Source organism: Phalacrocorax carbo, chromosome 3 (genome assembly GCF_963921805.1).
Source record: "Phalacrocorax carbo chromosome 3, bPhaCar2.1, whole genome shotgun sequence".
Taxonomy (NCBI): Eukaryota; Metazoa; Chordata; class Aves; order Suliformes; family Phalacrocoracidae; genus Phalacrocorax; species Phalacrocorax carbo.
Genome location: NC_087515.1, coordinates 5514033 through 5540308, shown reverse-complemented (window position 1 = coordinate 5540308; position 26276 = coordinate 5514033). Strand labels below are relative to the sequence as shown.

Below are 26276 nucleotides of genomic sequence, written 5' to 3'. Positions count from 1 at the left end.
TCTCCGGTTTGAAGCTATAGGTGCGAACGAGCGGCGCTGCGGGGTGGGGGCGCGCCCAGAGGGCCGCTCCCCGCGGCAAGTCCGGGGGGGTGTCGGGCGGCCCGTGGCCGAGGCAGCGCCGGGCCCCGTCGGGGGGTGGCACAGGGGCCCCGGTCACCCCCGGGGGAAGGAGCCAGCGGGGCGCGGGAGCCCGGGGCCGGGCGGTGCGGGGCCGGTCCGCGGTAACGGCGGCGGGACAGGGGCGGGCGGCCCGGCGGGTGCCGGGGCTGAGAGGCCGGGCCGGGCGGCGTTGTCCAGGGTCTTGAACGTGCGGGGTGGGCCGGGGGCCGTGCGGGGCAGGGGCCGTGCTGCCGCGCCGCACGGGCACCGCTCTGCCTCGGCGCTCCGCTGGGGTCTGGCCGGGCACGGCAGCGGCGGGGGGGGGGGGGGCCGATCCGGCGGAGGGACCGAGGCGGCAGCCCGCGCTCACCGGCTCGGTGCCGGGTAAGGACCCTCTGCCCTCCCCTCCCGTCCCTCCGTCCCCCCGCCCCGCCTGTTGCTCGCTGGCGTCCGCAAACTCGCAGCCTGGCCCCAGGGCGCCCCGCAACGCCCAGGAGATCCCCGCCCGCGGTCCCCGCTGCGGTGGGAGCAGGGACGGGTTGGGGGGAGAAAGAGGCGGTGGGCACGCCGTGGGGCGGGGCCTGGTGTTTTGGTTGCGCGACAGCGCGAGTGGCCAATGCGGAGTTCGCGTTCCCTCGGGGCCGAGCAGGCGGAGCCAATGGGAGGCGGAGCCGGCGGGAGAGGTGGGGCTTGCGGGTTGCGGGGGAAGGCGAGAGCGTGTGTGTGGGGGTGCCGCCCCGCCCTCCGCCTCGCCCCGCCCCGCCCTCCGCCTCGCCCCGCCCCGCCCCGTCCGGCGGCCGAGGCGCACTCCGGACCCAGCGCCGGGCAGAGCGGGAGGGCGAGCGCGGGCTGCTGAGGGAACGGGAGAAGGCGCAGCCCGCGAGACTCCAGCGGACGCCCCCCGGTTCCGTTAACGGCTCCGGCGCCCCGCGAGCGGCGTGTCCTGTGTGCGCGGGGAGGGGGGTGCGATGGGGGTCCGGCGGCGGGAGCAGCCGGGGCGCGGGCAGCAGCGGCGGCAGCAGCAGGTAAGGAGCGGCGCCGGCCACCGCGTCCGTGCCCCGCGGCGGGGAGGGGGGTGCCCGGGGGAAAACGGGCGCACGGGTGCTTCTCCTCCCGGGAGGGGCTCGGGGGCCGTTTGGGGAGGGACCCTTCTCCCCCCTCCTCAGGTGCCGCTGGGGGGAGGCCGGTCTCCGCGGGGGGCCGGGGCGCTGCGGGTCCCCGCCAGCACCCCCTCCCCGCCCACGCCGGCCCCGCGTGTCTCGCTCCCGCACGTCGCCTTTATAAATAGCGTCGCGATCGGCTACTTATAAGCACTGCCCGCCGTGGCCGCGGGGGCGACGCGGGGGTCGCCGGTCACCCGCGGGGCCGTTGCGCTGCCGGAGCCCCGCGCCCGGCGGCCTCTGGAGCCCGGCGGAGGAAGTTTGCCGCGGCCGGACAAGTGCGGGGCGCAGCTGGCTCCCGGTGCGGCGGCGACCGCCGGGCGCTTGGCGCGGCGCGGGGGAAGGTCCTTTAGCCCGGGCGGTTTCCTTAAGGGATTTTTTTAACGCTGCTTATCGAGTTGTCGCGGGCGAGAGGCAACCTTTTGCCCTCTTCGTTACCTTGCGATGCTCCGTTCGGGGGTCCCTTCTGCCAGCTCGGTGTTGGAGGCGTTAGATGCCGGTCGGCTGAGAGCGGCTGTGCGTGAGGCTTTCTCCCGCCGGCCCCCGCCGCGGCGGCGGGCCCCCGGCCGGGGCAGCGGGGAAGCGGCGTTGCCCGGTCTTGACAAAGGCGGCTCCGAAGTTGACCAGTTTCAGATGAGGACCACCGACGTTCACGAAGTGGGTCAGTACTTAGTGCTTGGTGCCGCGTTATTGTAACACCTTAGTAGTTCGGATATTTGCTTTCGGCCTGGCTTTTCTAGGGGAAATGAGTTTTATTTTTTTTATGATGCAGAAGGCAGGCGAAGTTGAAGAGAATTGCACATTAATTCCTCCCGAGCTCTTTTGTGCGCAATTTTCACTTCTACAAGTTAACGCTAGATGGCTTGCTTATATCAGGTATCCAGCAGAGAAGGCAGGCATCTGATCTGCCTCTGCAGCCTACCTACTACTTCTATATTTGTCTTTTTCCCTTGCGTGAATAGTAAACTACCTTCTTGAGCAGTTCTGCTCTGATTAGACCAGAGCAGAATTTGAAATTTGCTTACTTTCTGACATAATTAATTGTTTTCATCAGCTCATCTTGCTGCTTAGAGACATCATTTTCGGTATGTGCTGCCAGTACCTAAAGGAAGTTTGTTTAGTGGAAGATAGCTCTGCAAAATATTTAGGTTGCTTTAAAGGAAGGCAGCTGGATAAGGAGGGATGTTTGAAAAGGGGGGGCGGGGGAAGGCCCAATAATTCAGTCCCAGTTGTTACTTAGTTGGATGGACTTACTTTAAAAAGGACCGTAGTGCGTTAATATTGTTCGCTCAGCTATTTTTTTCCCAGATTCTGTACCTAACTAACTTAGACTGAGACATTTTGGAGTTGGATTCAGGAGCGTAGTGCATCGCAGCCTGCTGGCCGTAGGAATGCCTGATGCCTTATTAATCCATTTCTTGTGTTTTTCCAAAACCGTGCCTGTTGCCAGTGGAATGCATTATTTGCCCTCCCCATTTGCTTCTTTGGTAGTCGCTCTGAAATACTTCAATCTTAAATTTGATCTTTGAAATATCTTTTATTATTAATGCAAACATGTTTAAATCATCAAGAGCTATAATGCATTATGGATATTTAAACATCACTTAGGCTCCACAACAGTTGATTTATAATTTATGTAGCATTCACATTCAGAGACCTCTCTGAAATCTAGCTTTATGTATTGTCATGGTTCTGCATGCCCAGTGGGTTGGTTACCTTACCAGGTCACGCAGCGCGTAGATGTAACAAGAAAGCACACTTACTCGTCGGGATGCCAGACTGTTTCACCAGTCGTATTGGATCCATTAAAGATCTTGTCATTCCTATGTGCCAAGGGTATAACTTGAAACCTACAACTAAACAAAACCTCAGTTCTTTGTAGCTGGTATTTGCTTACTGCGCAAATTGGAGTATTTTTAAAGGTTTCAGTTCTGTTTTCCTGAAAGAAAGATAATATGGTCTTTTTTTTTTTTTAGACCTTCACTGACATACCATTACTCAAGCGCATTGTGAAATACTCTTGCGAATAAAGAGAGTCAAATGAGGAACTAAGCAAAGCAGTGGTCAAACAGGCAAAACCACCCCTTTCTTTTGCTGTTTGACCTTTACAAGTGAACCGAGGCAGTTCTTTTTTCCACTTTCAGCTTCGTATTGGATGTCGTAGTTGGGCTTTGCACCTAAGCTTTTTGTGTCCAAGTCAGCACTTCAAACTGGAGGAGAAAGTAAATATTTTCTCTCTGCCATGGCTGGAATTATTACATTTAGATGGTTGGATGTTAAAATACTTCCAGTAGTTTTGCACCTTTTACCGATAGTGATCTAGTTTGGTAATATTAAGTGAGAAATTCTATGTTATTACGAAAATACGAGATAAGTTACAGATTGTGGAAAGAGGGTGGGGCGCTGGGTTATCTAGTTTCTCACGTTAGTCATCCAAGATTACCAACAGTAGCTGTATTGACAGCTTGAAATGAATCATGGCTTGATGAATGAAGCTCTTTTCTCTTTCCATGCAATTTTTGCTTTGCAGTTTAAAATGCGTTGTTATTTTAAAACGTTTAGGCAAGCTGGGTTGTGAATCAGTGAAGCAAAGAGGAGATGACTGTTTATTTTATGTATTGCAATATTGTCCTCATAGTAGAAATTTTTCATGTGTTAGCGTAATTTGTATCCGATTAGTTAAGACAAACTTCAGTTTATCTCTTTGCTTAAAAGGGAATTTTAATCCTTTTATAAATCTGACCAGCTGAGGAACTTTAGGGTAGGGGTGTTCCTCACAGTCTCTTTCTACCCTGTTTTTTCTACCTGAATTATTTTGGGGACCTACTGTGAGGACTGTCTACCCAATCCAAGAATCCAATAAGAAGAAATCATCAGGACTGTTTTGATGTATAGCTCTGACTGTAGAATTTGTATTTAGTAGACTGAAAAGTATGTTTCACGTTTTCTTTTTTTTTATTTTAAAACTCCTAATTTTTCACATAGATAGCAGGAAGAATAACATTAATTCCTCATGACATTCAGTGCTGATGCCATATGACTGGTTAGATTTTTAAGAATTGCTAGGACTTATGTGAATAGCTGTCTTATTTTTTTTTAGTCTATTGTGAAAAGTGAACTCAATGTTAAACATCTGATTTATCCTGACAGAAGTAAATGAGAGAGACCCTGCCTTCCTTTGTAGTAAAGCATTGACCCCAGATTTAAAGCCATTTTCAGGCATAATTGAATGAACTGAAGATTGAGGAGGATTATTACAATTGGTGATACTCGTCTCATTTTTAGCTAGAGACAGGACAGCAGTAGGCAGAAATGTCATTGTGATTATTTTGCATGATAGTTCTTACTAGTAGATATGGAGACTCTTGGATCATGAAAGCGTAATTACATCAGCAGTTAGCTGCTCATGGTTTCTAAGTGGATTCTTCTGGTTTTCTGGAATTTCTTAAATAATGATCGGTTCATACATAATTAAAGGTTTTGTTTAAAAAAATGCCTTGAATCCTTATGGAGATAATCTTCTGAACACGTAATAAATGTAAGCAGCTGCTGTCCCATCTTTTTGAATCTGCAGGCGAACAGCTTTATTGGATCTGATGCTTCTGAAACATCTTAAGAATAGTAGATGTTTGAAATGAAGTAGGCATTTGTTTCAGTTGCTGTTAACTGGGGATGCTGCGTTCCTTGGGAAAATGGCTTTGATTGTTAGGGGCTTTTTTTGTGTGTTTGGAAAAGCTGAGAGATCTGATGTAGAAAGATACTATAGCTGTTTTGGAAGTACGGGAATCTAGAAGGAGGGAATCTAGAAGGAGGCTGGAGGAAAGGCAGTAAATTGTGCAGTAGTAGCTAGGAGGCTGGAAGGTGGCAGCAGCTGGAGTTGTCACAACTTCCCCTCCCCCTCAGCAGCTCAAATGAAATTCTGAGCACAGGACTTGGAGTTTTGCCATTGACTTTGAATCTTTTCTTATATAATGTCTTCATTTGTTGCCCTGGATCCTGCAAAGTGACATATCCAGCTCTGCAGATATTTGTATAATCCTCCTGTATTATTTGCCGTTCCTTCCTTCCTCCCCCTCTCCCTTCACCCCCCGAAATCTCACTGGCACAGTGGCTGTGGATTCTGATAGTGCCTGCCTGCTACCTCGTCTTTGGGGTAGGCTTTTGTATCGTAGGTGTTTCACAGTGTGACTTTTCAGACTTACGTTATATGAAGATGATTTGATGGGATTTGTGTTAGAAGACACATAAGAGAGATACAAAGCTCTTGTGCAAGTTGACAATTTGCCCTTCCATTTCCCCTTTGGTTCACCAACCTTTATTCTAAACCTGATACAATCTCTGATGAGATTATAAAACTATTTTACAGATTACATAAACAACAGATTACAGCGCTTAATAAAGTGTATTTATAGGGAAGGGTACTCTGAGAACACAACAGGTTCTGTGGTGGCTTAATGCAAATGGAATAAAATGGTTTTTTAAAACCTAGTATACACTCTTGAACACCTTCGTAAAATTTTTCTCGTGCCTCTTTGTTGGTTTTTTTGGTTTTGTTTTTTGTTTGGAGTTTTTTTTGTTTTGAACACTTGTTTGTTCCATGTATTTGTGAGAGGGAAAGGAGATTCTAGGCCATCTTCTATTTCATGTTGGATTTCTACATTCACTTCAGTCAAATCAGATAAATTGTGAACTGATGTGAGAACAAAAAGGCAATTAAGGTGAGTAAGGACAGAATAAAGCTTTCTATAGGTGTTGTAAGTGCTCATGCTGTTAAAATGCTTTTGCTGTTTTTCTTTCCTTTCACGTTGGGGCTGAAAAAGGAATCCTGCAATTAATGCATAGTTAGCAAAACTGTCACCGCAAAGCAGTTCTCTCTTCTATATTTTATGGAGAAGGGATTTGTGAAAGATATGAAACTTCTGTCTGTGGTTTTCAGGTTTTGTTTTTTTTCCATTTGTTTTTTTTTTTTTCACCTGAGAGTTGAAAGTTATTTAATCGCACTCTTCTTCTGGTTGTTTTCATTTGTGGCTTTCTGTTCAAAACTCATTATTTCTTACTCTTAGAAACCTAAAGTACATTCAAGGAAAAGAGCACTCCTAAGTATTTTTCTAGCCTCTCAGCACTGAAAACAAATACCTGACATGTTTTAGCATGAAATTTCACTGCAATATTTGTATGACACAAAATGGAAAAAGAGTGAAGGGAAAAAAAAAGTGTGACTGTACATATGCATACATTCTCATGCGTAATGCACGTATCATCTATAGTGTCCAGGCAAGCATATGTATTTTGCTGTGCTGGACTTGCTTATTCTAGCATCCAGCTGCTCTTGAAGAATTAGGAGCAGTTTACGGTGATCAGGTTATCCTTGCTGTTCTGCTGTGGCAAAGTAAGCCTTGGTTTTGCTTTGTAAGGTTGTCAGGACGACAGCTTATTATTGTTCCTAGTGGTTTTTCTCTATAGCAATGGAGGGAGCCGTTTCAAAGAGAGTGGCTGCCTTGCCACATTGGCTGCAGGATTGCCAGCTGTGATTTGGGTTCAGCAGGATGCTCTGGGTTTGTCATGTAAAAATTCTAATTGATGATGAATGCAAACCCAGTGTGAGAATAATTTTGTTCATTGGACTAATGCAAAACAACCCATTGTATTTACAAACCCATGGCCTATTTTCTCAGCAGTATTGTCATTACTTCTCTGTTCTCTTCCGTCTGAGGCTCAAAGAAAAATGTTTTATGTTTGACAGTATGGAACGTATGATACGAGTTGAGATGAGGCAGGAATTAAATTAAGGAATTAGTTTATGTCAGTGTGCTCCAGTCTGACACTGGAGCTAACAAGTAAAACCACTGGGGATTTCCATTAGGTTTGTCATGTCTTCGACAGAAACGTGTGAAGTTGGTGTCAATGATAAGCTGTATAGTAATTGTTTTATTGTTGTCATTTGGAAGAGCTACTATTCTTGTTACATGGTAAATGAGAAGAACGCCTGCTATTGCATATAGCAAGCTAAATGACTAAAAAGGTGCTTCTCTGCGTGTGGTCATTATGTGCAAGAGGTACAATAATTTCAACTGGAATAACTTTTAGATTGTTGGCGTGTTCAGGGCTGAGAAACTTGTTGGGATGTTCAGCAGGGAGAATTATATGAAGAAAGCTTTCAAGTAACTGAGGAATTTTTTTAATTTCATGAAACACACTATCAATGGGACCTGTTTTGGCACTTCCATAGCATCCTTTATATTGCTTATGTAAACGTATCCCTTAGTTTGATCTTCAAATTCCTTGGTCTGGGTTGAGCTATAGTAGTCAATTAAGTGATGTCCAGATAGTTAAAATGCTTTATCAAAACAGTAACCTTCTATTTCAAATTCCCTTTCCAGACAACTGAAACAACAGTCCATTCGTAATTTGGCAGAGATACATAAGCATCTGCATTCAGCTGGGGAAGCTGGCTGACAGAATTAGAAGCTATTGGGATAAACCTGTCAATGCTCAAAACGTTTTCTCCTTTATCTGGTGCTCCAGAGGTGGTTGTCTTCCCCCTCTCAGGTTCTCTGCTACTTGCCGGCCCCTCCCCCAACAACTTTCTTAGCATATTTGTACACCTCTCTGAATCACACAGCCTTGTTTGCATAGGAAACCATTTCAAATGATTATTTTTAAAGGTGGTGAGACAAGGTGGGGTAAACACAGTGATGGGTGTAACCCGTAACAATGTGAGAACAGGTTTGCTTATTTCCACTTCTCTTCAGTTGCAGAGTTTGGCCAGTTTGTTACAAGAAGGAAACAGGATAGGTGAGATTATCTGAATTGGTCTAGAGCTGCATAGGTGGTTGCTCAGAGTGCTACACTGAAAAACCCCGGGCTATCAAATATAAATTGACTTCCAACAATGTTTTCTGTATGAGGTGAGGTTTCTACTGTCAGAGCAGAGGGGTTTTCTGGGATTCTGAGCTTTTGTTGGCCTCTAACTCTGGACCCCTGAAAATCACTGTTTTTGGTGGAGGTTTCTGAGTAGAGGGCAAGCAGCACTTCATTCGTCTGTGAGGTTCACAGTGAGGACAGTCACCCATTGGAATAATCTCCCCAGGGCAGTGGTTGACTTGGCCAATTTGGACACCTTCAAGGGTCGTCTGGACAGGGTGCTGGGCCATCTTGTCTAGGCTGGGCTCTTCCCAGAAAGGTTGGACTAGATGGTCCCTGAGGTCCCTTCCCACCTGGGATTCTGTTATTCTGTGTGATTCTGTGATTCGATAATTTTGCTAATGTCAGTGTTTCTTGCACACCTGGGATGCTTTGTTCTTTTTCTCTGTGGTTGTGTAACTTTTTTAATGCAGTTTCTGTGAGCATAATTAAAGCTTCTATGAGCATGATTACCCTTGAAACTTTCTTTTCTATCGAACTTTGAGTCAAACAACAGGCCCAAAAAATTGTGAGGCGGAGGGAGGTGTTGTGCTGTGCGATTGCATAAGGCCTGTTTCCTTAGAAAATAACTCTTAAAAATAGCTGACCATTCATTCCGTCATGGATACTGCATTTTGTAAAGTGTTTTGGTTTCACTTTGAATTTTACTGCTGCTACTAGCTTCTACTACTGAACTTTAAAAAGTATTGTTAAATATAGATTGATAGTATGAATTTTTATTTATCTATAATGTATAGAGTGTACCTTTGTGCCTGGTAATGTGCATACAAACAGTGTCTGTGTATTCACCAATAGTTAGTTAATTGACTATCAGCCTTGCTTTGTGCCTATGAAAATATTGTGGCCAAGTGTTAAAATAGAATATTTACATATATGCTTAGTAATAATAATTTCTCCTGGGAAAATAAATGCTCAATGGTAATGGTTTTTCTCTGTTTTATGTAGACTGTATCCAACAGTGTCGATGTTCCTGTTCACTGATTTTACAGCATCCAGTATGCCTGTAGGTCAGAGGTCTTTAAATTTGCAAGTTAGAGGTTCTCATGAACCACTTTTCTGTACCAGCTGCCTCAGCCACGTCTCTCAGTACAATTGTATGAATTCTTTGTGGCAGTTATAGGAACCACTGTGAGGAAAAGTAATAATGAGACATGTAAAATAGTCTTCCCTGTGACTTAACAGCAGGTTACAAGGTTGAAAAAAACCAGCTCCACCAGACAAACCGTTCTTCATGGACTCTCAGCAAGTGCTGTCCAGATCTGGAGGCACCTATGGGTCACTGTGTGAAAATTTGCTAAACTAGAAATCCCCTAAGTAGAGGTCAACCTCTCTGTTTCAGCTGAATATGAAATACTGGTCAATTAAATTGATAAATAACTTTGCCTTTGATTTATGTAATTCTTTGTATTGCTTTGTTGTAGCATGAAGTCTTTCCCATTTCATCGTTCCGGAATAAGGGGGATAATGGCTTTGGGCTTCCCCAGCTGGGTGGTGAAATTAGGTTTTATTTTTGTGAACTATATTGACAGACTCTGAAACTTTCTGCTTTAGACATAAACATATTTTTCTTTAGGCTTATGTTTTCTTCTCCAATAGGAAGAAATCTCACGTGGATTGGTTTTGTTGTTTGTGGGGTTTTTTGTTTGTTTTGTCAGTTTTGGGGTTTCTTTTTGCATATTATTGCTTATGCAAATATGTCCTTATGTATTATGTCCTTGTGTGAAGTTCCTGAGTATCTTTTTTATGCTTATCGATAGTTCTGCGACCTTTCTGTATACTGCTGAAATGCTAAATGCCATCAGATAAGGTTTAATATTGCTCATGGTAGTTTGCCCATCATCTACCTTGAGTTTATCCAGGCTTTTAGCATGGCTTTCACAGCATCTGATCAAGTTGCAATGTTATGGTTCGGATGGCAGGACTGGCTGGATTGTCAGGCTCAAAACGTAGCATTAATGGTTCGTATTGCACCTGGAGACCAGTTACAAGTGGAGTACTGTACTGGGACCTATCCTCTTTAGTACCTTGATCAATGACGTGGAGGAGGAAATGAGGTGTATCCTCATCAAACCTGCATGTGACGTCACATTGGGAGGGTAGCCGACATGCTCGAGGCCAGTGCTCTGCGATGTAGAGAAGCTGGCGGAAGGGACCGTAATGAACCTGGTGACATTTAGCAAGGATAAATGCAGGCTCTTACCCTGTAGAGGGTGGGGATGACTGCCTGGGAGGCAGCTCTGCGGAAAGGGGCCCGCACGTTCTGGCAGACGTGGGTCAGCGTGCCAGCCTTCACTCGGGCAGGGGAAAACGTGCGCGGCATGCTAGGCGTTACGGACAGGAGCATAGCCAGCGGGCTGCCAGCATTCAGCATTCCACCGCGCTGGATACACCCCGTCTAGTTTTGGTTCCCTAAATACATGAGAAATATGGATTAAACCGAAGCTAGTTCAGTGGAGCGCCTGCAAAATGAGGGGCTTGGAGCACATAAGCAGAGGCTGAGAAAACTGTCTTTGCATAGCCTGGACAACAGAAAGCTCAGGGATGCTTAATAGCTGCCTCATAAGACGATACCTAAGAGATAGCTATTAAGAAGACAGAACCAGGCCCTTTACAGAGGTACATGGCAGGAGGAAAAGAGACTGGGTGAGGTTCTCATGTGGCACTAGGAAACAAAAATCACCCTGAGGATGCTTAGGAATTGGGACAGGTAGCACAGGCAGGTTGTGAAATCTACATCGTTTCTGGTTTTTTAAGACCAGGCTGGCCAAAGCCCTGAGCAAGTTGGTCTGAATTCAGTGCTTCAAGCAGGAGGTTGTGTTAGGTGATGTTCTGTGGTGCCTCCGTTTGAATTATTCTATGAAATATCACAACTTTTTCATGATAGTTGGTTGCATAATTGAGAATTTTAGGTGCTGTTCCAGTGTACTGTGTTTCTACATTATTATAGTACAGGATATTTGTACAGGATATTTCTCTGTTATGATGTTGGGAAGATTTTTTTTACAAGACAGAGTATTACATACTCATATATTCTTTGTTTAAACCAGTTGACAAGACTTCCCAAATAAATTATTGGCAGTTAAATATTTTATAACTACAGTACTTAACAAGAGAACAAGCACTGAAAGAAAATAGCATCCTTTCAGGTTTCGTGTCTCCTACACTTTGCTCACCTTGCCACTGAATTCTAAAACGTGAGTAGCAATACTGGAATTTGATGTGTGAACTTCTATTGAGTGATTCAGTTGGATCTCTTCCAAAATGTTGTTTTACTGTTAAAGAGCAGGACATGTGAGCTTTAATTGGCTCTCAGCCAGCCAACCCTACATTTGTATTTAGTTCTTTTGCTCTGACTACTAATTTTAGTACTGCAAAACTTTCGATAATCTATGCTAGAGTTACCCATGTGGCTGGAAAAAAAAAATTGTGATTTGTCAAATTATTTAAAAATCTAAATTAAAGTGATTCAGCTCTGAAAACAGCTGCTGTTTGCACCTTTTTATGTTCAGTCTTAACCTCTTAGCTTCATTAACTATAAACAAGAGCCAGCAGAACCTCAGAAGACTGAGATGATTCCTGTTCTTGCTCATCCAACTTCACAGTAATTATACTGTTAAGTATTTCTGTGTTTACCAAAGCATGAACCAGACCTTCAGATCCTTGTTTTAGTTTTTATAATCCTTTTTATTAAGTGTTTAAAAATTCAGGGGTTTGTATAACATTCTGCTTCAGTATGAAAGAGGTTGTAAATGCATGCCGAGTTAAGTATAACAAACAGGAAAGGGAATGGAAAGAATTTTCTTTAGGGTAAAATTCCTTAAAGTTGAAATAACCCTGATAGATAGCACTTGTCAGTTGGCAGAGAACTTCTGAAGACTCTTTGCTAAAGGTGAGAGGATGTGGGGAAGCTCAGTCTGACATCCTTTTGAGTCATATTTTTAACAAAAGGAGTTACCTTTCTGATTTTGTTAAACTGATGGATCTCCAAAATTGTTGAATTAAGGGTGACGATAGCTACAGCTTGAAACCTCCTTTGACCTGACCTGAACTCCTCATTTCCTTTCCAATCCAGTTGCTGTAGGAAGCAACTACATCACTGATCTCTTTCATGAATCAGTTGCACTCAGGTCTGGTTTACCGACTGGTTGCTGGTTTTTTTGTTTTCTCCCGTCTCATACCTGTAGTGGGAGGCTGTTCCAGGGACTCACTTTTCTGAGGACTAGAATTTTCTGCTAACCTGTATGTGGAACCCATGCTGAAATTGCAGCCCATTTGTTCAATTTTACAAATATTCTTGTTTAACCTAAATACTTTCTTTCTTCCTGATACTTACAGACAACTTGGTCTGTCAGACCTCATTTTTCTGAGGGTAATCTACCCAACTTTTAGCCAGTCTTTAAACAAGACAAACACTTAGCTTCCTCTCATACAGTACAGTGACTGGGGAACAGAAGGCCCTTCTCTACACCTGTTCGTGTGGTTTTTATGGCTAATAAGAATTTAAGCAGCATTCTATGCAGTCTTGTCTGTGGCAAATTAAATGGCATTAAAGCTTTGTCTCTATTGGAAATGTTGTGCAATTGTGTCTTCACATTGAGTACAATGTCATGGTTATTTTTTCTGGTGTTTTCTGCTGATGAGCTACCAGACGTATCAAAATCTTATCCTGTAGTTCTTGAGGGAGTGATTCCAAACATACAAGTAGAATGAAACAGTTCCTCAAAACTTACTTGGGTTGTTTTTTTTTCTTGGTTATATTTTTACCTTCCTTTGCAGTGCCAGTGCTTCTCAACTTTGTGTTGTATTCAGATTTCATTAGTAACTTCCAATTTGTGTCAAGGTCATTGCTGAAAATATGAGGTAAGACTGATTCCAAGACTAATCTTAAGCTTCATCTAATAAACTGTTTTAGTTTGTTTTCAGAAGAGTCTGTTGTCTCTTTACTTTTTCTGCTCTCAATATGGTACTGTATCAGAAACTTAATTCCAAGTTGTCCCAACAGCAATTTTTTGGATAGCATTGAGGAGCTGATCTAGGGAATCTTTCTAATGTGTAGAGCTGCGGTTCCTGAGCCAGCCTCCTCTTGGTGCTTCTGGGAACCCAGCTGAAGCAGTAGTTCTTGCTGAATTCCTAAAGAGGTGGAGTATGGCTTATGTACCAAACAGCGACAGTACAGTCATGTAAAACACAACGGTAGCAGTACAGAAGGCTGCCTCACCTCAGCAATAGTTGTAGAAAGTAATGCATGAAAAGCAGACTTCCAAAATCAACATGGAATTGTTATGTCTTTGAAAAGATTTGATTTGACCAGTTATTGTTTATTTAAAACATTCTTCCAACATTGACACAAATATAGATATGTTCCAAATTAATGCCCTGCTATTACGATTTTGATGTGGAATATACCTGAAGGGCAAAATGGTGTCCTAATGTGTGGCCTCGGATAGTGCAAGAATGATGTTTTCGCATACGGAGTAGTATCCAGTGCTGCATAGGTCTCGGCGTATTTACATCATCTGACATTGAACCATCAGAAAATGGCAGTATTGAATCTTGATTTCTTATGATGTGTTTTGCAAACCAATAATTTTTCTTCCTCTTTACTGAACCTAATCTGAGCTGCTGATACCAGAATCAGTAACTGTCTCCATCTGATGTGCACTCTCAAACCTTAACCTAAAAACTGGGGGAGGAGCTCTAGAAGGACTTGGTCACTTCGCAATGATCTGCTTTCCCACATGTGAATATACATTAGAATATGGAACACAGTAACTGGTACTTGGTAAAGTTCAGCTTATCTTAAGTGAATAAGTAAATCACAGATGCAAAGTGATGTTATCAAAGTAGAAAGCCAGGAGGGAAACCGTGGGTTTCCACTTAATCTGCCGAGTTTTTGAGGGTTGCTAGGTTTACTCCTGAAGTGTGCTTCACCTGAAAATTTAAACAGTCTGCTGAGAATTTTCATAGCTGTGAAATGTGAGCTTCCTTCCTCTGAACTGTGTTCTTTCATGCAGTCCAACTGATGTTTTGATTTTTATCAAGGCTGGCACAATTGCTAATGGAATATGTAGGACAAAGCAGACCTTTTTGGGACTTAATGTCAAACCGAGTTCTGCAGCTGGCCAGCTCACAAATGACAGAGTTGCTGCTTTTTGTAAGTACGCATGTCTTATAAAACTTTCAGAACTAAGTAATTCCGAACACGTCAATAAAGCTCTTTGGGCATCTGGAAAATAGTAAATTATGCTGAAAATTACATTACAGGGAGCAGTGATGCTTATTTTTCTTAAGTCTTTTGACTCTGATTCTTAAGTCAGTTACTCATGATTTCCATTCATTAGCGGGTTTAAAAAGTCTGCTCACTGGCATTTTATTTTCAGAGCAGGACTAAGCTTTCAAAATTAATCTCCCAATCTTCCCACTTAGCAATATTTGCATGATAGAGTAGTTTCAGAGAATGTCAATTATACTCCTTTGTAATGAAACTAACCTAAATAAAATGTTGACCTTAGCATAAACTGCATTTCTAATTCTGAATGCTATGCAGTGTGGCTGAGTAACTGAGAAATGGAAGTTAGAACCCGCATGGCCAAAGGTGACACGCTTTTCAAAAATTTGATGAATATGTGAGAAGAAAGCAAATAGCAAAAGAAAACAAAGTTTATGGGGTAAACATTTATTTCTAAGTATTCAGGAAGTCAACTTTTTCTTGAACGTATTATGATTTGAACAGAAATATTAGAAGTATCGTCTTCATTTTGACCAGCTCACTAAAATTGAGGTGAGTAATCTGAGATATGGTTACTCAGTGGGAAGGGTACTTCATCAAAACAAACCCACCCTGTAAAAAAAACCCCACACCACTAAGGAAATGTGATTGCGAACTGTTGTACTGGAGGTTTAAAAGCATTACGTCAGCAGCACCTGCTTTGCTCTTTAGTTTTTTGGGTCTTATTTTAAGGTTCAGCTTGAGGCGGAAAAAAATATGTATCCCTTGGGCTGTCTCTCCTCCCTTTTCTCCTCATGATGAAGGCAGTATGTCTGTCATTTAAATTCTTAATGGAAACACCACAGATCGCTATCTTGGAACACTGGGAAAAGTAACCATTACATTTTTATAGCTTTTGCTTGCTGTAGCAGTTTGATTCACAGATCTGGTCACATACCAGTGTTTCGGTTAGATACACCAAAATAAACACACATATTTGCTTTGTATTTTTCTCTCTTTACTGTTGGGATTTTTTTGTTCATTTAAACTAGATTTCATGTTCAGGTCCACTGAAATTAACATATGAAATTGGCTTAAATTGTGTGGAGCAAAATTTTAATTAAATATTATTTACATATAAAATGAGGCCATGGTTTGAAATTGCAACGATAACTAAGTGTAGTTAGAAACATTAAAAGGCTCAAATAAGAATTTTATGTTTGGTGGTGGTTTTGTTCCTTTTTTTAATAAATTGTACAGTTTTAAGCTGTTGCACTCTCAGCTAACACTGCTGTTACTGTGAGCATCTCTGCAAACCGATGTGAGGGATAGTGAAAGATGCCCTGTAACATGTCCATAAACTGATAGTCTTGAGGTGTCAGTGTTTGCTACTATGGAAAAGAACAGAGCCTTAAGGGAAAAAATTCAGTTAAGTGTTTTAAGAATGCTTTTTGTAGGGGTTTCACCACTAGTATAAAGCCAAGCTCCCATAGAGGCTGTCAGGAGGTATGGTTTGGGGCTCTAGGGTTTCCCAGCTACTATACAGACTGCAGTGTGACAAAATGAGAGAAAGATATTAATCCATTAATGTTTCCTGTTAACATCTGAATAGCTTTATAGTGACCAGCTATTCTGTTTGTTCTATTGGCCATCCTAGTCTTCACCTGTAACTTTTTTCTCCTCCCTATTTATGATTAAAAAACTCCTCTTGTCTGGTACAACTCTAACATTGTAATTTTCTTCACCCTACTTGAATAAAAGAGCACGAATGCCAAGGTGACTAAAGGGAAGGCTGTTCAGACAATTTCTTTCGGTATTTTAAAATTCACAGAGCAGAGGGGCGTAAGAACAGATGACTATCCTCGCTAACTGCTGCTAATATTAATTGTTACGGTAAGAATTAAAAAAATTCTTCAAATAGAAGTGATTTATTTTTTCCTTAGCTCATAGACTGCTGGAAGACAGTAGGCAAAGAATGAGGAAAGATGGAGAACACTTGCGTACAAGGTGTGAGGTTGAAGTGTGTCCTTCTGTTCAGCCACTGATGGCTTTTAAGGAAATAGCTCTCAGTCAGAGCTACGCTTTCCATTCATTCCCCAGGATGCTCTGTTCTTCACCTTTTCTTTGAAGTGGGAGTTCTGGTACCCATATGCTTTATCTTGCTTTCAAATTGTTTTATTTAACCACAATGCTCTGGCTTTTGATTTCCTTTTCCTCTCACCCCAAAAAACCCTGATAATTTAAAGTCAAGTCAAATCCTAATTGGGTTACACACTTGGGAATAAACTGATAGAAACTACTGTTCTGAGCCTTCTGGGGAGAGGGTCTTAGGGATTCACAGATACACTACAGCAAAATTGCAACTAGTTGCCAGTAGCCCAGCTGATTTATAGCAATAATATAAAAATTCTCATAGTGGAGCTGACCACAGTAAAACCTTGCAGTTATGAGATGTTATGAAACGTAAAACCTGAGCTTCTAATAAAACGTTTATGGCCTTCAACCTTTTTGGCAATAAATTTAAAAAACAGTCTGTTTAGAATGCATTTTTTTCTTAAACTGTAATAACATAATTTCTACTCTAATACTTTCCTCCTCCCACATACAGTCTTTCATTCTACAGTAAAACTTTTCATGCCCTTCACTCGTGCTCTATGCTGTCTCCCACACCCCTCTCCTGACTTGCCATTACCCACTTGTGGAACAAAAAAATCCACTTCTCTTCTGTGTTTAAAAGGCGTAGGCCTGTGGTACAACAGCATAACTGGCTTAAGCCCTGGGTGTTTTACTGCACCCAGAGGGGCACAGTGTGTTTGTCTCTCCGGAGGCTGGAGGCAGTGCGTACCCCCTGGTGAAATGAGCTGCCTGTCAGCTCGCGTACCTTCTGGCTGGGCAGGGCGCGCGCCATTTGCTTCCTGCCTGCAAGGTGTCGCGCTTACTGATGCCAAGAGGACCTGCTCTCAGCCCCTGAGTAGGCCAACAGCACAGGTTGCCCCTTGACTGCTGGCAAATCAGGGAATAGCTGGAAAAGGTTCCTGCTATGTGTTTTGTGGGGCTTGCATGGTATGTAATGTGAGGGGTCTCAGAGTAGAGCGAGGGCTTCTTGCTGGTTTGTTTTAAAATTTTTTTTCCTGTGATAGCATGTCCTTTCAATAAAGGAATAGATGGTAGTATGCTTTTTCTAAATTTACAGAGAACGTTCTGTCCTTTCAAGCTAGTTAGACTTCACATGATTTTCTGTCTCATCAGTTTTGAGGAAATAAAAACATTGCAAGAGGTTCCAAAGATCGGGAAGCCCATATACAGTTCACAAAGATGATGGGGTGTTACTGTTTATTCAGTGGATTTTAAATGTCTAAACACTTCCCAGTATACAAGTCTTGTGGGGTTTGGTGTTTGGTGTTTTTGTTGTTGTTGGTTTTTTGTTGTTACCCAGGAGATTAGCACCCTTTATCACATGGACAAATATTTAAATAAATAAATCTGACATTCAGGTATGATGATGATGAAAGCCTCTCGAGCTCCGTGTGTCTTCCATGTTTTGAATAACTTCACCAAAGGGTTTTGTCACCTGTAGAGTCAGGGTTTTTTCCCTTTTTTCCTTGTTTTTATATCTTGCCTGGTACATACAGTTAGTATGTAGACTCTGGAGGTTATTCATAAGTTTCATGATAGCCCTGGTATCCTTTACAGAGATTCCTTGTTCCTTCACTTTTCCTTTTTCTTCTCTCCTGTGTGGCAACCATAGCCACTGGTATGTTTTAATAATATTTTTATAATCGAAGATGGGCAATTTGTAAAGCTTACAAACTACTAGCACATGGAGAAGGTAAGTCAATAAAGATGCCATTATCTTACTAGAAGAGTTGATAATGTTCGTGTTGAAGACATATCAAGCTGTAAGGTTATGTTTTCTGGGAAGTTAACACATAAACAGCAGGTTCTTTCCACAAACTGATGGGCTGTAGACGAGGTCCTCATTTGTTCAGCTCTCCATATTTATATAGATTGTATTAAAAAGTGGATATTTGATGCCTTTCAGATGCTCTTAAATGGATGCGCAGTGAGTGAGAAGACCAAGTGAATGGAAACGTGGAATATGTGCGGAATATGTGGAATATGAAAATGTTTATTAAGAATAACCTCTGTATATACAAAATTATCTCAATTTTTGTTACATTGAAATTAATTTTTTTAGATGAACAATTCTTTTACTTTTAGGTATTAAGTGCTAAACCAGATGGATTTAGGTAGTGTTTTTTTCTTATATCAAAAGAACGCCCTTCAGCTCTTTCCTGGGTGTTCTTTGACTAGTACAGACAGGAGTGCAGATCTGTATGATGTGATCATTGATATTCTGAGTAGAATATTTGAGAATTTAGGCTCTATATTAAGCAACCCTCAAGCCTGCTTTGTATGTCTTTCCATAACTTTTTTTCAGGATCGTTTTACTTTTCTATTATTATATTGGGAGTAGTTTATGACAAAGTGATGACTTATTTGTATGGGAACTCACAAGTGAGTAACTAGCCTGAATGCCCTAACCTTAGGGCCTCAACAGAACAAAAAAATGTGTTTGAAACTTAATGCTATCTTTTGTGACTGGGTGAAATATGAGAAAAATGAAAAACTTGCAAAGTGAGCCTCTTTGTACAGAACTGTCACCGCGCTGATACAGACTCTTTTCATCTGTCACTTTCGGTACTAAAGAGACAAAGCCTGTGCTTGGACTTACTCCTGCTATCATAGTCTGATTTTTATCCAAAGCCAAGTCTGATGGCTGCAAGATTATTGCCCAATTGTCCCATCAGATACCAAGGGCAAGAATCCTGACTTTTCTGTTTCCCAAGTTCATTGTCAGTTTTCAAAGTGTCTTTGTTTCAATAATCAACACTAGATACTATTTTTCTCCTGTTGAAATTATTGTTGTGATAAAAAAATCATCAGACACAAATATTCTGCTCTCTTCATACTCAAATATATTTGATGGTTTTTAAAAGTATAAGCTGTTTGAAAATCCTATAGCAGATAATCCTGACCCTTTGTGGGAAGGGGAAAGAAGGGCTGGTGATATTTAGGATTTTAGCTGCAAAGTGAGTATATTGCAATTTTACGGTTGTCTCAAGCATTTATTTTAGTACTGCTCAGTCTTAATGTGCTGTTCTCTTGTCAAGCCAGTCTCAGCATTCTAGCTAAGCAGTAGAAATTTCTTGAGTAGCACCTTCTACGAAAAAAAGTAAAGCAACAGTAATGCTTTGGGGTAGGGGAGCAGAGAAACCTTTGCCAGACGGGAGAGGATGAGTGAATGGGGTGTGTATTTGTGCATACCTGTGCACACATCTGAAATGTAGAAAGAAAAATAAAACATAACTGTGAGTGACTGTTTCATTGTCTGTACTGCATGTGCAAGAGAAGCAAAATGCTTTCAGATCTGACACAGAGCACTGGTTCTGTTTTGTTCTTGTGGTAACCTTTTATAAGTCAGGAGAAAAAGGCAGTTTATCCTTAGTCTGTGATGTTTATGATTTAGATTTTTTTTTTGATTGCTAGATATTTATTCCTAGTGGAAATGCTATACTACGACTGCTGGTTTTCATTACTCTCTCATCCTATTGCAGTTTTAAGAATGGAATATACTATAGGTAGCATTCTTAGTGGGAATAAATTGTTATGCAAGTGCATTATTGAGATAAAACTGTATGGTGGCACACAGAGTTTCAAAATGCCATGTAAATCAGTTAGTATTTTACTCCAGCCTTCTTCCTAGTAGCAACTGAAGCTTTATAATAGAAGGGTTTGCCATGGGTTAGTTGTGATTCAATGGCTGGGATAAAGGATGTGTTTCTAGAACTTTGGCAACCTTGAAAGTTTGTTTCAGGTCAGGTTAAATTCCTCTTAGTTACTGAATGTTTTTTAACAAGGCTAAAAGGCTGTGTTCACGACAGTGAAGATGAAGGCACTGAATGAGTGAGGGAGACATACTTTTAAGGCAGAAGGTGCGGCATGGTATGGTGCCAAAGCTATTGAGCTCTGCTCAACCTGTGCTAGCTAGCAGAACGCACGAAGATGCAGAGTCTTGCTGTCTCTTTCAAATAAGATTATCTGTAAAATATGTGGGTACAAAAGGTGGCAAGAAACTTGATGTACTTTTAAGTCCCAGTTAAGCTACACGGCACTCATTACGTTAATTTGCGTTCTCTCATGTGCTAGGAGCATGAACCTGAAATTAGAGGTGTTATAACGAGTGTTTGGGGAAAAGAAAGTACAACTAATGACTTAAAAAGCACGCATTGAGAGAATGAGTTGTCCTCTTTCTATAAATATAGTCATTTGCATTTTGTTTCACAGAAAAGTTATTTGAATATGTTGAACTATATTATCCTAATGTAGCCTCCTAATGTTATATTTACATTTATTTTTATGCTCTTAAATAAATATGTCCAAAACTGCTTACTGTTGTTTTATTGAGAAGTAGGTTAGGTCATATCTGAATTATGTTCAATCTGTTAAATCTTTACAATCTGAATTTAAAACTCCACCAGTTAATGCCTTTTTTAGCACTGTTTTCTGTGATGCGTGCTGATTTCTAAACAGTGTGCAAAAATATGGGGAGTGGATTTGTCTCTTGGCCAGCTTTTTTTCCCTATCTCCTAGGTGGCTGTTACTCCTGTTTCATAAATACTGAATAGCTGTAACTGCTCCACAGTTAAGGACATTTATTTAAGTTCAGCAGCAGATGGCCTCTTTAAATACACAAATCCAGGGAATATCTTACTGAAGATGGGAAGAAAATTACTGTGTATGGCACGTGGTGAAGAGAAACTGTTATCCTGCTGATTATTCAGTTATTTGGATGTGGTTTTTTTTTTTCTTTTCCCCAGACAGTAAAGTCTATAAAAGTCCATGACAAATACTGCTTTCACATATTTCTGGTACAGCAACCAAACCCTGTTCTTAGTAATGTTTTGTTTTACAGGAGGCAGGTTATTGTCTGTGCCTTTCCTCATCTCCTTTCTTCTGCAGTAGTGTCTTTGGGATGCTTCTAGTTTGACTGTCAGGCTGGCATATTTAGGTGTGTCTGAAATACAGACTGTGATTTTTCATTCAGAACCACATGAACTATACCATGTTTGAAATAAGTTATTGAAGCATTGTCTGCAAGAATAATGGGTTTAAGAATTTTTAAACTGGAAATTCTGTACAATTAAAATTCTGGTATTTTTTTTTTAATAGAAAAGTGTATCTGTCAACACAAATGGAAAAGGAATCAAAATGAGGCAATCCTGACCAGAAACCAAGTTCTAGTTTTAAGTTTCTTCACTGAATATTCTTCTGTTTTGCTATTCAGTAAAGAACAAAGTGCTGGGAAACAGCAGTAGAGGTGGTAATTGTAACTGCCCATCTTAAAAATGCTTGTGAATGAGCTTTCCCTGTAGCTATACTGGGGAGATGGGAGGGTGGGGGGTGGAGAGGAACAAAATACAAGGGAAAAACCAACCAAACCCAACAACTTCTGATGCCACCAACAGGTAATATGAATTATTTATTTAGTAACAGTTCACAGAAACCCTGGATGAGTGAAAGAGTGGTGAGCAAATTTCTTTTTTTTTTTTTTTTTTGTCAGGCAAATAGAATATACCCTAGACTGTAGTGTAAGTATATACATATCAGGGTCTAGTTGCAAGGGGAATCAAAATGTAGTAAAAATGTTTTTTAATCAAAGTCATTGAAGAAGAATTAGTTTATAATTTTGTAAAGTATGTGAAGATCTATTATCTCATTCCAATCTCCAAAAGATGTTTATTCAAATCAAAATTGTTATATACAACTTACACGGTCATGGACTTCAAATTTTTTTAATGTAAGACAGCTACCATATTGTAAAACATCCAGTGTCACAAGCTTCATAAAAGGTATTATTTCCCCCAGTTCACTTAATGGGTGAAATCACAGTGATTTTTGTCTATTAGAAACTTTCTTTGACTTCAGTGATACTAGAATCAACATGTACCCAAAATCTGTCACCAGCTCCTCTTGATCTCTGGATATGGATTAGTGGTATTTGGGAGGCTGACAGTTTTGGGGTGGTTCCAAGTTAGCCCCTCTGGATGTGAAAGAGGGGTAGTGTTCGTGTTACAGTGTACTTCTCAGCTCAGATGATAGTTCAGATCTCAGTACTCCTGAAAAGGATCACCATTAATTCTTTATTTTCTGTTGTGTATTTACCTCATATACTCCTCTTTCTTTTGCATTGCGTATGCGTTTAATCTGGCTTATTCCACGCCACTACCACACCGTGTATTTGAGTGTTGGCTATAAAAAGCAATGGTAGTAAATTATGAGGATCATATTCTTGGAATGAATTTGATGACCAATTATGCTATTTTTGTCTCTGATATTTGAAGGGAAATGGGCACCATCCAAATGTGATTCTGGGCATTGTCAGTCTTTTCAGTGTTGTATGGGAGTTAAGGTTGAAAGAGGGCTACACAGAATTTTGAATAGGATTTTCAAACGCATAAGTTCAGCGTGTATGAAAAGCACGCTGAGGTTATAATTGTGTTGAATGAAGAAATGATCAAATTAATTCCTAAATTCGGCAAACTGGTTTTTTCAAATGATTGGTTATTTCAGTAGCGGAGCTGGATGGTACGTTAAAGACCTTGATTTATGTTAAATATCCAGTTTTGCTCCCCACAGTTCAGGAGGGATATTGAGGACCTGGGGAACACCAGTGAGATGGGTTAGAGGGCCTGCTGTTTAGAGCAAACGATCTGCTGGGAGAGGCTTGTTCACGCTGACAAGCTACTGTTGGGTGACCGGAGAGTGTTCCGTAGCTGCTGGAAGGGTAGTTAAAAACTCGGCTCTATCACGTTTGTATCAGTGGCACCAGATTGGCCACAGTGTGTGATATGGCACGTTCAGGTTAGACGTGAGGAAGAACACCACTGGGAGGCCAAGACGGCACTGGAACAGGTTGCCGGGAGAAACTGCTGAATTTTCTATCTTTGGAGGTCCCGAAGGCTCAGCAGGACAAAGCCGTGCCTGGCCTTTTCTAGTGTTGACGACAGTCCTGCTCTGAGCAGGAGGTTGGACTGCGTGACTTCCAGAAGTCCCTCTCAGCCACTCCAAAACTTAAACTGATTAGGTTTTTTGTTCATCCTCTGTCCCCTTGCTTTTACACCCCATTCTAAAGTGACTGTGGCCCATACATTTATTTGAAAAAGCAAACACTGTCAAAAGGTATATCCTACACGCAGTAAGGCATTCACAAATTATATTCACAAAACACTACTCCTGTTTTGAGATAATAATAACAAAAATCCCCTCTGCTGATAGCATTTGAAAACCATCCTACTTCTCACTCTTGAAGAAAACAGACCTGACAGAGAAATGTTTTGGGTTTTTCCATAGTACTTTAAATATTGCTTTCCACTCAAAAAAAAAAAACCAAACAACCACAGTATTTTTTCAACCCAGACAACAGTTAATGACAAATAAAATACTAAGCAGACCTTTGGGAACAATATAAAAAAAGAATTAATCTTCTAATTTCTGTGACTAGTGTTCACAACACTGATTTAGTTAAGTTTTTCACACCTGTTTTTTGACCTGTGAATAATTTTTGTATCTTTGTTGCTTTTAAGAGTTGCCCTAAGTCAGTTGCTGCATTCCTCTTAGCTTTAGTTGGAAATTGTCAGGTACTACCTCATCCTCTAGCTGATTATTTTTTTAAAATCTGCTTTTCTGTGGATGCTAGCAATGATTTCTGTCTGGTTTAGTAAGTTCAGTTCCAGGCTGGTAACTCATCCTTATCCTTAATATTTTCAGTATTTACACTTTTGTGAAGTATCCTTTTTTATATTTAGGGGGTATCAAAAGCACGGCAAATGTCTTATTGCTGTACTCTGAAAATACAGGGAAGAGCCCCACATCCTTCATTGTGGAGTGTGGTGCTCGCCTTTGCTGTGGTTATACCAAGCCACTCGCATTTAAGCTGTTTATCTCTTCATTTCTGTGATGAAGCCTGGCATAGTACAGAGTAAAAAAAATATGAATGTGAGGACTGCATGCTGAGCTATTCCTGGCAGAGGACTGAAAAGCAGAAAAGACAGAATAGATTTGAAAGTGGCTATACTATCTACTCTGTATTATTTGCTGTATTTTCTGTAATTTGTGGTCCAAGCATGATATTTTGTAGTGCCAGAATTGATACTGTTTCATGTTCTCTTTGTGGTCTTGATTACTACATGCTTCTGCTGTGTGGTCAACATGAAGTGTTGCAAAGGGAGGAAAAAAAAAATGCCTGGAGCTGAGCATTGTTTCATAGAAGAAAAATAAAAAAAGGTGGGAATGGAGCTGATGTTCATGTTATGTACATGAATGGCAGTGTGTGAAGTGGCATGTTGATAATATAAATGATACAGGTTTAGCTCTTTGTTTATTAAAACCAATGACATTCCATATTAATTGCCAATTTATTGTAGGTAAAAAGGCATCTAGTGAAACGATGGGCAACATGGGGCGTTCTGTTTATTTCCAACAAAATCATTTGGGTGTAATGCACAAACCCTTTCCCAATTGAAAAGGAAGTTCAAAAGGTAGAGCTGTCTCTAGCTTTGGTTTCGTAATGAAGAATATTCTTTACTTGAGGTGATATTCAAAATGTGATAGACCTCTTCCAGGTCAGAGCAGGGCTAGTTGATTATTTTTTTTTCATATTCAGGGTAAAGGTATAGTTACATTCGAGTGTATATAAGAAAATTACGATGGCCTAAGGATAGACCTCTTTACACCGCTACTTATATTAGAGAGTGAACCAGTATTGTGTATTGCACTGTCCACTTATATGTTTCTTACCAAGTGCTCTTTTTTTATCAGAGAAAGGATCATCCAAAGTTACAGGCTGCTCAGCAGGTTCCATAAACAGTTGCTCTCAACAGTCAGTCTGAGACTTAAGCAGACAAAAGCTGAATGGATATTGCTTTTCAAATTAGTACTGCTATGTAATTAATTGCCCTTAATTAGCAAATCTTTCTTGAAGTATTCAGACTGCAGTGATATAATTTGTTTTCCCAGGTAGCTGATCACATAACGTGACAGTTCAGCTTGGTATGGAGAGCTGCTTTCAACAAACTCCAAGTAATTGCATGTTGCATTGAAAGTGTTTTGATTGAAACAGTGGTGATCTGTCTGATGACCATCAAATTGTCTTGGGCCCACCCAGCCCTTCCAGCTGGCGTGCTGTTGCTTCAAGATAGGAGACGGGTGCTTGGGCAGTGTGTCTCTGGTAACTGAATGCTCTTCCCTGTGCTCCACTCAGCTGGATGCTCAGAGCTTGGAAATGCATCTGCTGGGGAGGCATCCCTCCTTCGCTGCGTGCACAGGGACTGGTGTGTAGGACTGGGAGCAAAGCTTACTGTGATGGTGAAATATCTCCAAACTGACCTGTAGCTGGTGAGGCTAGGCCAGCCTGGATCAAATAAGGCATCCCTTCCGTAGAGAGGCAAATTTAACTTTGTGATAATCTTTTTATGTTTTATATAATTTTATATTGTGACAATACTTGTGATGGATGTGCTGTGATGGTATGCGATAGCGATAAAATTAGCAATTTCCTTTTAAACTGAGTGGTACGTGTAGGCTCCTACATGATTAGCGCCCTCATCTGCTTGACTTCTCTTAGAATTTGAATTGTCCACACACTACTAGGCAACAGAGAATTACAGATCTTAGAGCGATAAATGTAATTCTTGCTATGATGGGTATTGGTATGTTCGAAACTCTCAAACAAGCGTACAAACTCGGGTACCAGGCATCCTGGCCAGACATAAGTGGTCTTCATTGTGCTCATGGCTTTGGGACAGCAGTTCAGAATATGGAGT

At 41.5% G+C, this 26276-nt stretch overlaps 2 protein-coding genes across 4 annotated transcripts in view; one reads left to right on the top strand and one right to left on the bottom strand.

Annotated features, from left to right (window-relative positions):
- Nucleotides 1-14: 14 nt before the first annotated feature.
- LOC135312384 (basic proline-rich protein-like) lies at nucleotides 15-3080 on the bottom strand. Its single transcript, XM_064445462.1, has 3 exons — nucleotides 3023-3080; nucleotides 1698-1934; nucleotides 15-1375 (listed from the first exon to the last, which is right to left on the bottom strand). The coding sequence occupies exons 1-3, from the start codon at nucleotides 3078-3080 to the stop codon at nucleotides 15-17; spliced, it is 1656 nt and encodes a 551-aa protein (XP_064301532.1).
- Nucleotides 890-26276, top strand: part of SIPA1L2 (signal induced proliferation associated 1 like 2) — a 147509-nt gene continuing 122122 nt past the window's right edge. For all 3 annotated transcript variants that reach the window (XM_064445701.1, XM_064445700.1, XM_064445699.1), the window contains exon 1: nucleotides 890-1124. The gene's annotated coding sequence lies outside the window, so the exon portion shown is untranslated. The remainder of the gene's footprint in view (nucleotides 1125-26276) is intronic.